Source organism: Anser cygnoides, chromosome 2 (genome assembly GCF_040182565.1).
Source record: "Anser cygnoides isolate HZ-2024a breed goose chromosome 2, Taihu_goose_T2T_genome, whole genome shotgun sequence".
In the NCBI taxonomy this organism is placed as follows: Eukaryota; Metazoa; Chordata; class Aves; order Anseriformes; family Anatidae; genus Anser; species Anser cygnoides.
Window position 1 is genome coordinate 140,267,172 of NC_089874.1, and position 13,681 is coordinate 140,280,852.

Sequence of the window (13,681 nt, forward strand, 5' to 3'; positions counted from 1 at the left end):
TACTGGAGCTATTTTAATTTTAGGTAAGCTGGGATAGATACCATGCACCCTGCAGCTCTGTGAAGGGTCTGAAATTAAAGCAGTATTCATTTTCTTATCACCTGTTGATACAGTGCTGATGCTCAGTGATATACCTGCTCTCTCTCCTCTGCATTTTATCTCCGTGGGTCACTGCAGTTCACTGCTCATCTCTGGAGCAAATGGTGTGGAAGAGAAGACAACTAACTCACTGATGGCAGGGGTCTCAAAGTGTAGCACATTATATAGTTTCTAAACTCTGAATGCTGTCTGTGGTAAACATGAGGTTGCTTCCTTTCTTCCTAAAACATTGCATGTTCCTTCTAGCAGAGCTGCCTCACACCATACACAAGTGGCTGGTTCCTTATCCCTGTACAGATGGGAGCAGTAACCGTGGCTGTTGGTGCCGGTCCTGCTCTCAGCACCTGTTGCCTTGCTCCCTTCTCCATGTGTACATGTTCTCTCACACAGTTGTTGCTATTTAAAATCTTCCACTCGTATTTGAAATCATGTTTAGTTAGAAAAATCCAAGCAATGCTCCAATATTTGGACTCCATATCTCCTCTAGAACATGTCCTGCTTTCATTACGTATGCTGGGGTCTCTACAAAGCAGAGTATTTTTATTTCCCTACATTGAGGAGAAGGGGGGTGTATTTCACCTGTTTGCCAGAGCAGCAAGATTTGGGGATTTATTATTATTTTATTTCTATTACAGGATAGGAGGACAGTTGGACATTTCTAGGACTTCCTGTGAGAACTTTATCGAGTCTCTTGTTAGAACGCCCCAGGTGCCATCCTGCAGGGGCTGAGCCTGGGACAGAGCTGGAGGCTGGTAACAGGGTCCATCAACAGCCCCCACAGCAGCCAGTGATGAACCAGGGCTAGTGGCTATCCAGGGAGCCCAACCAGGAGCAAAAGAGGATGAAACCAGGAACACAGCTGGAGAGGAGACAAGCTCCATCATACTTTGGAAGGGGTTCACTAAGGCAGCAAGGCTAGAAAACAGCTCTCCTATGGTGTTTCTTAGGCGGGGACTGACAGTCCTGGGCTGAGCTGAAATGGGGTCCTGGGTCACGGGCAGGCATAGGGGCAGGTCCCAGCTGGGGCCTGTTGATGCCTCAGGGGTTCCTCTCTTATAACTCTGTGTAGAACTATGGCCATAACCAGCAGCAGGACCTCGTGGTCATAGCTCTGACTTGATAGTGGGAACTCTTGAATTTTATGCTCACCACCTAACACCAACCACCCTGCTGCATGATCATGAACATGTTTCTGTTTCTCAATCCACAAAAGGAGGATGATGTTTCATCAAGGAGGCACAGTGTTTAGTTGCTGACTGAAACATTGCATAATTAAAATGTTTTCTAAGCATTGTTAATTTGTTGTTACATCATTTGTTGTTGAAGGAATGTAAAAAAATTTCAAAGAAATCTTGGCTCTATTGAGAGAGCAGTAAAACAACCTTTGCTTTTCCTCAAACAGATATTTCAACTCTTATAAAAACTGCATATGTCAACAGGGATTCACTTTATGCTCTTTTCCTTGATGATGTGTCCTTAGAAGATGCTACATCAGTAAGTTTTTAGGCACATTAAATTTATGCATTAAAGCATTATTCAAAATTCAATGGTTGCTTCACAGCTGAAACAAAAGAAAAACCCTAACAAGGCACCCAACTGTGCATACATATCTTCTCTTGAGAGAAAGGTTGAGCAAATAAACAGTCGGTGTATTTTTTTTTTTTTTTTTACTTTTCATTGCTAACAGCACATTTGGAAGGGGCTCGGAGATCGTTATGAGGATCTCAAGACAAAAACCTGGTAGGTCAGGAAAGTGATATACTAAAGAGCCTTGGAGAGATGCCCACTGACTGCACTAGGCTTTAGATCAGACAAACACATCCTGTGTCTTTACACACAGACTTAGAGACTATGCTGACCAACATGTAATATGAATCTGAACATACCCATATGGAGAAAGTAGAGTGCCTAGGTCAGTATTTTATGAATCTTCCTATCTATATCTGTACAAAAGATTAAACTGGCATGCCTTTAAAATAGCAACAGTATGCATTTATAGTTTCCGATTGCTTGATTATTTTGAGTACTCTCCGTAAGTAACACTTATTTATTTATTGCTGATAGCTGTCCTCAAGCTTTCCACAGAAGAGTTTAAAGCAATAACTGGATTGAAACATAAAGTTATATATAATGTTAAAAACTGAGAGGATTTATAGAATATTACTTTGAATCCTGATGTTCATGTGATCTGCCTTGGAAGCCAAGCCGAGACTTGAAAGACAAGCCAAAACTATGGCAACAGCATTCCCAACACAAAACTACCTAACTGCTCTGCGAAAAAAATGCAGTAATGAAGATTCCTAAACCCTTCTAGACAATCTCCTCTATTGTTCAGCAAGTTGCATAACCTAAATTCCCTTTTCCTGTAATTTAAATTTGTTACTTTACTCATCTCCCAGTGGATCTGAAGGATTTTATTGCCTCCTTTTCCTTGCCTTTCATATTCTGCATATGAAAGGCTGAGAGTATCTCCCTCCACCTTCTCTTCACTAGACTAAGCAATCCCAGTTTTTCCACTGTCAGTCACACATTCTGGATGTCTGATCACCCTCTGTTCTGCTGTAGGATCCTCCACAGGGTTTTTCTTGGTATGTTTTTGAAGGGCTTTGAACTGCACCCTTCCTGCAGAGCCCCTGCGGAGGGCATGTGGGAGGTCAATTTGCATCTAATACCCAGGATCCTGCAGCAGGTATGGGACAGTGCTGAATCACGTTCAGTTTATTCACTGTAACTCCCAGGACTCCTTTCTGAGGAACTGTTGCCTGCTCAGTTATCTCTACTCTTGGTCTTCTGTAGGTGTTTGTCACAAATGAGGTGCGCTACTCTCTATTTGTCTGACTTCTGCCATAGTTGGTCAGTGTCCTCACATCTTGGAATTGGCTGAAATGGAAGAAAGACACAATTCACAAGTTACTTGAAATACCATTTGAACAATACTGGAGAACCCCTAACCAATATATCTTCTGTGAATCCTTGAGAGCTATTTTTCATTCCAGCCATGCAGCTGGATGTGCGCTCACCTTCCTGCACCTTCAACCAGACCAGGTTTTTCTTGCTCACTACCAAGATTCTCATTATGTCAAGAGGCCTGCTAAGATGCAAAAAGTTATCTACTCCTTTTCCCCTGCTCACAAAGCTTATTTTACCTGTCAGAGAAGGTGAATAGGATGAGATAATGTGGCTTGTCCTTGAGAAACCCATGGAGGTTGTTGCTTATGACCGTACAAATTTTAAGTGCCAACAAGGAGACCACTTGATTGTCTGTTCCTGGGTTTATTTTATTCTCAAATAGTACAGTCTAGGCAGAAATTCTTTTTATGGCCTTTCTGCTTTGTGAAGGTATAAACTGGATGTGTTCTTTCCCTGTCTTGTGAACTCAATCTATTCTTAACAATTTTTCAAAGAACATTGTTAACAAATCTGATGTCAGCTAAACACAGCAGAATTTGCCCATCAAAAAGCATGTAGCTTACCCAAAAAATTCTCTAGCCTGTTCATATCTTATTATAGCTCGTTCTACACCTTTTTATTGCTGTTACTAACCTGTGATCAAATTGAGATGACTTCAAAGTGCGAACCAGAGCAATACAAATCCATCTTTCCCAGCATATTCTATAATCAGCATTCTTTTCTTCATTTTTTCCTGTTGATCAGTTATCTTCTTACTTCTGCATAATAATCTTTTAGCCAGACAGTGTTATTTCATGCTGAGCAATCTTCTTCCCTGCAATTAGTCTCCTCATCACTTCAAAGAGCTATAAGTATTTTGTTCAGATTTGTTTCAAAGTACAGCTCTTCCCTACCTTTGCATTCCACTCATACCTGACAATCTGTTTCTACAGAATTTCTCAGTCAATCTTATGTTCTTGCATTTAATTCACTTATTGAGCTTCATAGAGCAAGTCTTATTGGGTGTGAACTTCTCCCCATGCCACGTGCCACAAAATGTGTTCATCAGGCATTGGGCTCATGGTGCCACCTACTCCTGTCCCCCCAAAGCCTCCTGATTTAGCAGCTCATGTGAACCTGCTCATTATTCACAGCCTCTTCTCAAATGCAGCCTCTTCCAGCAAATAAGCCCTTCTTTGATCATCTAGCACTTTAATGGGGCACATCACCAATTCCAGCTCTGCCCTGCTAGTAAACCTTCACTGCAGCACTCATTTGTAGTAATCACAAAGTTACTGTTTTTAATTGATTTGGAGTTTTTTGACAGAAAAAAAAAAAAAAATGGCTGTGTTAACATGTTCTGTAATCTGAAAGAACAGAGATAACTTGTCTGATGTTGTGGGAGAGAGTCTGAAGGAAAAGGAGTGACGCACATTTTGTTTAATTTTCCTGCCACTTGGGAAAGAAATATATCCTGCCCACACAAACCTAGAGGAACTAATTCTGGTGTTAGTGAAATGCTACAGTTTTGCAGCTGGAAAACAGCCAGTGCGTCAGTCGGCAGCAGAGCCTGTGGTGGGACGTCCTGCCCAGAGTTTCATTATGGATTGCTTTCACAGCCTGACCCTTCTCCCTTCTTCTCCATAGATCATCAACTCGGTGGTACTGCTGATTCTGCTGAGCGCCCTGACCGACCCTGACCAGTACCACCTCACCAGTGCCGAATTAGGGGGTGAATTTGAATTTATGGATGATGCCAGTAAGTACAGGCTGTCTAAGCACTAACATCTATTGCTCCAGCATTTAAGTAGCTGTCCTATTGTTTCAGTAATTATTGACCGTTAATTATTTCTTCCTCTTGGTACCTTACAGATGCATTTTTATTGTGAAAGATGTATTTGTGGCACAGTTCAATCTGGCTGCCCACTACTAGCCTTACCTGTTCCCTGTGCTGTTTCCTGGCTTGACAGAGCACAGCCAGCCCCCAGACGTGCAGATATTATTCCCCAGCACAATGCTGAGAGCCCCAGGGGGGTTGGAAAATTCAGGGAATGCTGGGCCTCTGAGCACCATGCCCTGCGATGGCTGCACACACGTAAGACCATGTGCTGCTATTTCTATAACCATCTGAATATGGTCATTCATTTACACCCCTACGTGCACATGGCATGACTTGCCCCAACCTGTAGTGACAGATGCAAAAGTAAGCATTAACTGTACAGTCATAGATGTATAGAGATAACACAGGGCTGTTATTTCTCATGGAAGGCCATAGTAATCTTCAATGCCATTTATTTCTCCTGCAAAAACCTCCTGCCCTTTGCAAATGCTTCTTTCTTCCATGGCAGTTTTATTTTCAGGGCAATGATTTGGTGGTGTTTGGTCTGCTTGTTTGTTTTAACTGTTTGAGCAGTACCTAGAAGATTTTCCCTTGTATGTGTTTTTGATAAAAAAATGTCTACGTATTTGTTTTTCTGCTCACAAGATTGCTATGTTCAACATTTCCCACTGCAATCTGAAATAAGGGCTCCCATCAGTCCCACTGGTGCCTTGCTGCTCAGAGCCACACATCTACAGCAAAAGGTTCCAACTCATTCCCGCTGAAGCCAATAAAAATATCAGCAGGAAAAGGAATAGCTCCACACATGAGAAAAATAATTATGACCATGGTGTGTCAGAGCTGCTGGGTTATTTGTTAAGGGATGCTTATTTCCACAAGTTCTTTAGTGCAGATATGCCTCGAAGGCTTACATTTAATAACAGGGGGCAATTGCTACTTTATTGTGTCTTCACTGACAAAAGCACCAACACCTTTGGACTAAAAATCTTTTTATATAACTGGATTTAAGGAAGTAGGGACCGTCATACATACAGATGGGCTCCTAGCTGATCCTGACATATTAAAACTGACTGCCGTGTCCTAATTCTCAGAGATTAACCTTGGTAATGACTGTCTGTCAGTGTGGTTTTATATAGCCAACATCAGAGGCCTGCCAGTGCCCAAGGCTTTAAAATAGTAATTCTGTTTTGTAATGCAATAGCTGTCAGATCAAGTACATTGGGGATTTCCATCTACACTTGAAAATTGTATTTTCTGTATTTTTTATTCAGGTTTCTGAAGTGAGCCCTGAAAGGCTGTAAAAGGATGGCTTGTGGGCCAGGCAACCTCATTTCCATTTGGTAGAGGGAACGTTTCTCAGGCAGTTAAATTATGAACGAACATGTGAATTAAGGTCTCCTTTTATTCTTTGACTCCCTCTAGCTTAATGCCTTACCAAGTAAGGCAGCTGAATCAGGCTGCTGGCTTTTATAGTCACTGGAAATAGCCAGCATGAGAGAAAATTTGTTTCTTTTTTTTTTTTTTTTTCAATATTACTATATCTGTTCAAATCAGAGGAAACACTTTCTTGTGAAGTAAAACATCAAACAAACTTTCACAAGTTCTTCCCTTGTCCCAGTTTTGTTTGCCTGTTTTTGAGTATATATTTCCTAGGTTAGATACGTGTGCTGAAATTCTTAGATGTGAAACCATGAGTACAAAATACAGTAAGATACATTGACTTTCACACTAATGAAGGTCCCAAAGTTGTTACCTGTACTTGTAGCCCAGAAAGCCAACCATGTCCTGGGCTGCATCAGCAGAGGAGTGGCCAGCAGGGCGAGGGAGGTGATTGTCCCCCTCTGCTCTGCTCTCATGAGACCCCACCTGGAGCCTGCGTTCAGCTCTGGGGCCCCCAGCACAAGGACATGGGCCTGCTAGAGCGAGTCAGAGGAGGGCCATGAAGATGCCCAGAGGGCTGGAGCCACCTCTCCTATGAGGACAGGCTGAGGGAGCTGGGGTTGTTCAGCCTGGAGTAGAGAAGGCCCTGGGCAGACCTTACAGCAGCCTTCCAGTACCTAAAGGGGGCCACAGGAAAGCTGGGGAGGGACTTTTGTCAGGGGGTGTAGTGATAGGGGAAGGGGGAATAGCTTTAAACTAAAAGAGGGTAGGTTTAGATTAGGCCTTAGGAGAAATTCTTCACTCAGAGGGTGGTGAGGCCCTGGCACAGGCTGCCCAGAGAAGCTGTGGATGCCCCATCCCTGGAGGTGCTCAAGGCCAGGCTGGATGGGGCTTTGGGCAACCTGGTCTGGTGGGAGGTGTCCCTGCCCATGGCAGGGGGCTGGAACTGGGTGGGCTTTAAGGTCCCTTCCAACCCAAACCATTCGGTGATTCTGTGCTTGTACTGACAAATAATGATGGAAGTATTAGTAACTTTTATTCTCTGCTGCTTTGGTTACCCTTATCCATAGCAATCCAAAAAAAAAAAAAAACCCACAGATTTTGCATGTAAAATTGTCACTCCTTTTCCCTCACTCCTCAAATAGACTTGGTCAAACCTCTGCAAATATTAGCTGGAAACAAACTTTTCAGCTGAGTCATAGTAGTGGAGGTAAGGCTCACCTGATGTTGATGTCAGATTTTCCCTTGGCTCCCAAGAAATTCCCCCCATATTTGTATTCATATTTCTTTACGACTGTACTAAGGCCTGGTTTATGGACAATTTTCAGTTTTCTATTCCAGCAGTGTCACAGTTGTCTGTCACACTTAGAGCCAGAGCCAGTCAACTGTGAAACGTTTGAAAATGCCAGTGCAGCACCAGTTCTTATGCAAATGGCTGCTTACCCTTAACTTCAGGATTTAGGCTGGAGCATGGTCCCCAGGGCATTGCCATGGGCTCTGCACCAAGTGGTCGATTAAGCAGAGGAAGTATCTACCTGAGCACTTGGAAAAAGCTGTAGGGCAGAGCTTTTTCTTTCTATTCTGGAAAGGGAAACAATGGGTGAAAAAGCATCTGCCAGGTCTTGCCTTGTGGCAGATAGATGTGCTGGGTGACAGGGGCATGTGGCTTGGCTGCCGCCCCGAGGCGTGCATCTGGGAACCGGCAGTGCTCTGGGCTTCCTCTTCTCTGCTGGATGCTCAGCTGAGCCCTTTCAGCCTCATCTTTCTTTCCATTATTTCCTCAGGGCCTGGGGGAGTTTATGAACTAGAAGTCAGACTGGGAAAAACAAGAAAGAAACATGTGAGCTGCCTTATGCAATGCTTTTACTGGTAAAAGCATGATGATCCCTGTATGGGAGATGGAAAAGCCCTGTAAGTCACTCTGGCTTCCCAGCGGGTTTCACCTGAAACTCCTGATCAACTTCTTCATGTGTGCAGGCTATGATCCTGATGTGTTAAAGCCCAAATGAGCAAGGAGTGTTGCTTGTTCTCATTTACTGCCCTCATGGTAACAGGTGTGTGTGATCCTTCCTAACCCATATGACAGCCAGGACTGAAATCCTGCCTATGCCCTGTGGGAACCCATGGGAACTTTGACACCAGTGTCAGCAAATCAGTCCAAAATCAGCTGGTGTTCTTGCCCAGGGATGTGCAGATGGGGCGAGGGGTTTCTGTACAGGGTTGGAAGAGTGGGCAGGCTGGTGGGATGGTCTCCTTGCAGAATGTGACATGCACCCCAGGGCGCAAAAAAAACAATATTTAAAATAGATGTATTTTTATAAGGAAACCTATAAATATCAGGCTTGGACTTCCACTGGGGGGGTACAAGGGAGCAGGTACCCTCCCTGCCCCTCTGCATCAACATCACTGGTGTAGCATGAACCCCATGTCACAGGGAGGGGAAAAAAATAGACCCCTGCCCCAGTATTTGGGGCTACATCTTAACATTTGGAGTAAATGAGCTGGACTCAAAGATGCAGAAAGCTCACTCTTTTCTTCTCTCTTTCCTTCTTACTGGCCTTCTTTTTTTGCTGGACAGAAAATGCCACTGATGCAGGGGTTGGGCCCCAGGAGCGATGCTGGGAGCAGGGGCACAGAGCTCCCCCAGGGAGGCTGGAGGAGGCAGAGAGGCAGTAATCCTCAGCGGGCTGTAACAGGGCCAGGCTGCCAGATAAATACGGCTGGGAGGGTAGACATAACTGCCTGGGGATTGTAGGCTGCTGCTCAGCATCTTCTCGGTCCCTCCAGGGTGGGCAGGGGAGGAGTTGGAGGATGGGAGGTCATGGCCTTGCTGCGGCTCCTCGCTGTCTCCCTGTGAAGGAAGCAGAAGTTATCACAGGCAGAAAGATGTCTCCCCGCAAGGCTCAAGAGAGAAAAATCTAACTCCATTTCTTTAAAACCAAACAGAAACCTCAAGAAGCCCTCTAGAGCAGCAGGCCTTATAAACACTGCAGTGGTGCAGGTACAGCTCATCTAGTCATGAGTGCCATGGGATGTACAGCGTGTTTTGGGGAAAAAATCACACCTCCCTGCTAGCGTCTCATTCAGTGTGCTACATATCTGGTTTCACTCTCATTAATTGAAGCTGACACAGCCCGAAAAGCCCAGTGAAACCTTAAATGGGAAAGGATGAGCTTGGGCCAACGAAGGCTTGGCACGGCTGTGCACGGCTCGAGTGGCACCAGGGACCAGGCTCGCTGGGCTCTGGCCCTGAACCAGAGCTGCCAGGATCACCAGCACAGCCAGGCCCTAACTGCTGTGTCTGCTGCGAGCTGCAATGACAGCAGCTTCCCCTTGAGACCGGGAATAAGGACTGGGATTATGAATGGGCAGAATAAATAAGCACGCAGTGGCTTCAAACTGATGGCTAAAATGAAAATGTCGATCCAACAGGCTCTTTTTCAAGAGGTTCAATTGAGGTTGGTGGCTACAGACGGCCGTTCCCACATCTCTCCTTTCTTTCATAACCTTGATTGCACTGGGAGTGCTCAACATTATTTTGATTTCACAGGAGGCGCGGGGGGCAGTTAGAGTAAACAACCACACAAATAAGAGCATACGAGCAGACTGCAGTAACTGTTATTAGCACAGGTTCATTTTGTGGGTCCTTCTTTCTCTCGAGGACAGAATCCAGACCACCTGCAACAGGAACACTGCAGGCCTTACAGCTCCTAAAAAGCTGGAGTTTGCTCATGGTAGCATAGCTCAGTTGTCCAAGCTGGATGTATGAGATGAGTATCAGGAGAAGAAGGTGCCTCTGAAAAGCAATTTGGGTTGAAGCGAGATTTGGGAAGCACTGAGGCGTCATCCCCTCCCGCGTTACAAACAAGGAGCCTGTGTGTCCCCCCATGGCATCCACAAGCCAGCATGTGTGAAGCTTTGTGTAGGAAGCACCGTGAGTAAGGAAATGGGGACTCCTTGTCATACTACAAGAGTTTAAAAGTGCCCAGGAAAGAGGCTCCATCCATTAAATCAGGAATTAGCCTGCAGTAGGGTCTCTTCTGCTGCACTGGAGTCCCTGTCCAGATCAGGCCCCTTCAGGGAGCTTCCTGCAGGCTCCCAGGCACCTGTGCAGGGCCACTTCTGGATGCAGACAGGGAGGTGAAGGACTGTCCCTTGCTGTGGGATGCTCCTCAGAAAGTGCTAGAGTTAGGTGTCATGTCAACACTGTGGTCAAATGGAGGCATCTTCACACTTCAAACGCCTCCAAAGTCAGGCAGTGAGCAGCCTGAACACAGCATTTCTGTGTCTCAAGTCCCCCAAATACCTCACGGAGACAGGCAGTTTCCACGCACATGGTAAGAGCACTGTGAGCAGCAGGTATCTCATGGATACTCACAGAGCTGGGACCTCTACAAGTCATGTCCTAAATACCTTGCCTCCTCTCTCCTCTTTGTGCTTAGCCTCTGAAGAATAGTTGCAATGTTCAGTTGTGCTCCCAAACCTACTGTCAGGGCAGGGTCAGAAATACAGCCTCTCACTTCTGGCATCCTAAGGCCGGTGATTATATCTAGGGAGGTGTATAGGAAAAGAACAAACATACATAATTTTTTTCCCCCCAGGATCTCCTTCCAGCTGTCCGTGGCTTAGAAACTTCTTAAATCTAATAAAAAGTTAATTGAAAGCTCAGCAGCAATAGAAGAAAAAGACAGGAGTCCTGTAATACCCCAATCAAAACTGTAAAGAATATTTTACTTCCTTTACTACCTTATCTTTCCTGACACACATACATCTCCATTAACAAATCGTGTATCTCTGTAGTATTCCTGGTTGAAATGAAAGTTTGGAGTACATTATTTCTGTTGTAAGATACCTCTACTTGCCTTGTCTGGTTTTGTGTTTAAAAATGCATTTCTGCTTCTCTGAAGTGTTTAGAAAGATGTGAGCAATGATACATGGCAGCTGTTACTGCAAAAACAAGCCACAGTGTTCATTCTCTCCTCTCTTTTTCTCTTTTTTTTTTTTTTTCCTCTCCTGACCCATGGCAGCTTGGTCATTCTTTAGGTTAGTTGCAGAGTAGGTGTGGCAATAATGAGAAGATCCTGACCTCCCCAAGGTTAATTTAAACTTATCTGTGTAGTCCAATGCAGACATCCTTTCCAAGGCTGTAAACTTTTGTAGTCTGGGAGGCATGTCTGCAACCACAGGCGAAGAAGTGACAGTGGTTCCTGCTGACTCACACAAGACAGATAGCCTTCAGCTGCCGGTCCTGATACCAAAAGCTGTCTCGCAACAGGCAGAGCTGGGTACAGGATGTAAAGGTACCCGAGGGGCTGGTAACAGCCAGGCATCCGGCTCCTGCTGAGCTCCATGTGTCTGGCAAGCTCAGATTTATCTCCAGTGGTCACGCTTTGACTTCAGCACCGACACTTTCTGACTACAGACGTCATCCTCACAGGCAAAATAGTCTTCTAGCCATTCTTCCCCAGATATTTGAAAATCCTTCAAAAAAAAAAAAAAGGGGGGGGGGGGGGGAACAATTCACGGCATCTCCCCAGCCTTATCAGGGCTGCGGAGGCTTGTGCAATGTAACCTCTGTCTTAGCTTCTCATAATTTGGAGATTTCCCACAGGAGCCAGAGATTTCCTCCAGCAATGGCTGCGTGATGCACCTGGCTCATCCCCACCCACCCACGCTTCCCATCCTGCCCTTTGGGATGCTCAGCACTAAGCAGATGGCAAAATAACTGAACCAAGCTCTGAATTTTTCCTGCAATCACTCTTACGTGTTTCTTTTTCAGATATGTGCATTGCCACAGCAATTTCTCTTCTAATGATTCTGATTTGTGCAATGGCTACGTATGGCGCGTATAAGGTAATTCATTACATTCCATAAAGATGTGAAGCGAGTGAACTATACAACTCTGTGGAAATAAAATTAAGAAAGTTGCTTTCTAACAATTTCATGTTTAGCTGAAAATTGAGAGAAAAACAAACAAACAAAACAAAGAGGTGGCAGAGCTGGTTGTTTAGATGAGTGGTATGGCACAGCCCCGTGCTGGAGGCTGCCCAGATGTGTTTGCTCTCTGCACTTTCAAATAGGAGTAAGCTCTGGGCAAACTGTCAATTCAGAGAACTGAATCTTGTTCCTACCAAATTTAATGGATTTTTTTCCCATTCCCTCCCACATCTGTGGTTTGTCCTGATATTAATCCTATTTATCTGGGAAAAAAAAAAGTCTCATGTGGTTTTTAAATGTCCCGGTATAATGAGCTGCGGGGGTTGCACCACACATACTGCAGCAGCTCAGCAGCCAAGCTGGTTTGGCCAATCTTTTTGGCTGAATGTTACATTTCTTTTAGCCTATTTTACAAGTTATTTCCTCTTATAGCTTCATGAAATGTAACATTGCATTCTGTTAGATATTCCTTAGGTTTTAGTGCAGAAAGATATATATCCTCCCATTTTAGCTTGTGGTTGATGTGTTTTTATTTTATTTCCTTTCTAGCAACATGCGGCTTGGATCATCCCTTTCTTCTGTTACCAGATCTTTGACTTTGCTCTCAACACGTTGGTTGCCATCAGTGTACTTGTCTATCCCAGCACAATTCAGGACTACCTCCGCCAGCTGGTAAATCACCCAAATTTCATAAGCCTTTTGAGGCTTTGGGGAGAACCATGCAAGGTGCCCAGTTTGTCCCATATTTCTAGCCAATGGTTTACTGTTGTCTTCGTATGCAGTCCTTGAACAGTCTGCTCAGTTTGAGCTTGCTCATCTGTATTCCACACCCTTGCAAGTTACATTTCCAACTTACATTACAGTATCTATGCGGAGTTCTAGAGTTTTGTGATGCTGTGGAAGCTCTCAGCACCATTTCATTAGGAATGATGATGATAGTGCAAGAGAGAGATCCTAAGAGATTGCTTTTGGATTCAGTTACTGCGTTCATATCCAGTGACTTATTTCTCATGCTATGAGAAAGGATGTTTTGTTGCTTCTTTGAATTTATTTGGTGGCTTTAACACAGCTTTCTTTAGGCAGGAATTAGATTCAAGGTAGGTTTGTTTTTTCCAGAAAATATTATCAATCTGTCTCATCTTTGGGACAATTAGAGGCTCCCTTCTTGACAGGTTCTACTGTGGCCAAACATCCATACTCAGTACTGTGTGAGCCTAAAGTATGTGACTGCAACCACCTACAGTGAAGACAAGCAAATCTTTCATCTCGGGTCCTGGGCTGTGTCTGGATGGGTTCAGATGGAGTTGCAGAGCTCTGGGACAACTTAACACAGCAGCTGTCTCTGAAAACCCACCTTGAGAACTTGAATGCAGATTAGTTTGGCTGTGAACTTTGTTATGTGGATGGAAAACCACCTAGGGCATTATAAATAACAGGTAATGAGCAACAGCAGGCAGATAAGTGGCTGCACAAATCTCTGGGAAGAGGCAATGTGTCAAGCCAGCGGGAGCTGGGATGCATCAGGGACCTGTTATC

The 13,681-nt window shown here is 44.6% G+C and overlaps 1 protein-coding gene across 1 annotated transcript in view; it reads left to right on the forward strand.

Moving 5' to 3' along the window:
- The window catches only part of LAPTM4B (lysosomal protein transmembrane 4 beta), a 59,257-nt gene that overhangs the window by 11,683 nt on the left and 33,893 nt on the right, over positions 1–13,681 (forward strand). Inside the window, exons 2-4 of the mRNA XM_048068701.2 lie at positions 4,636–4,747; positions 11,988–12,061; positions 12,695–12,817. Coding sequence (XP_047924658.1) covers positions 4,636–4,747; positions 11,988–12,061; positions 12,695–12,817 — 309 coding nt within the window. The remainder of the gene's footprint in view (positions 1–4,635; positions 4,748–11,987; positions 12,062–12,694; positions 12,818–13,681) is intronic.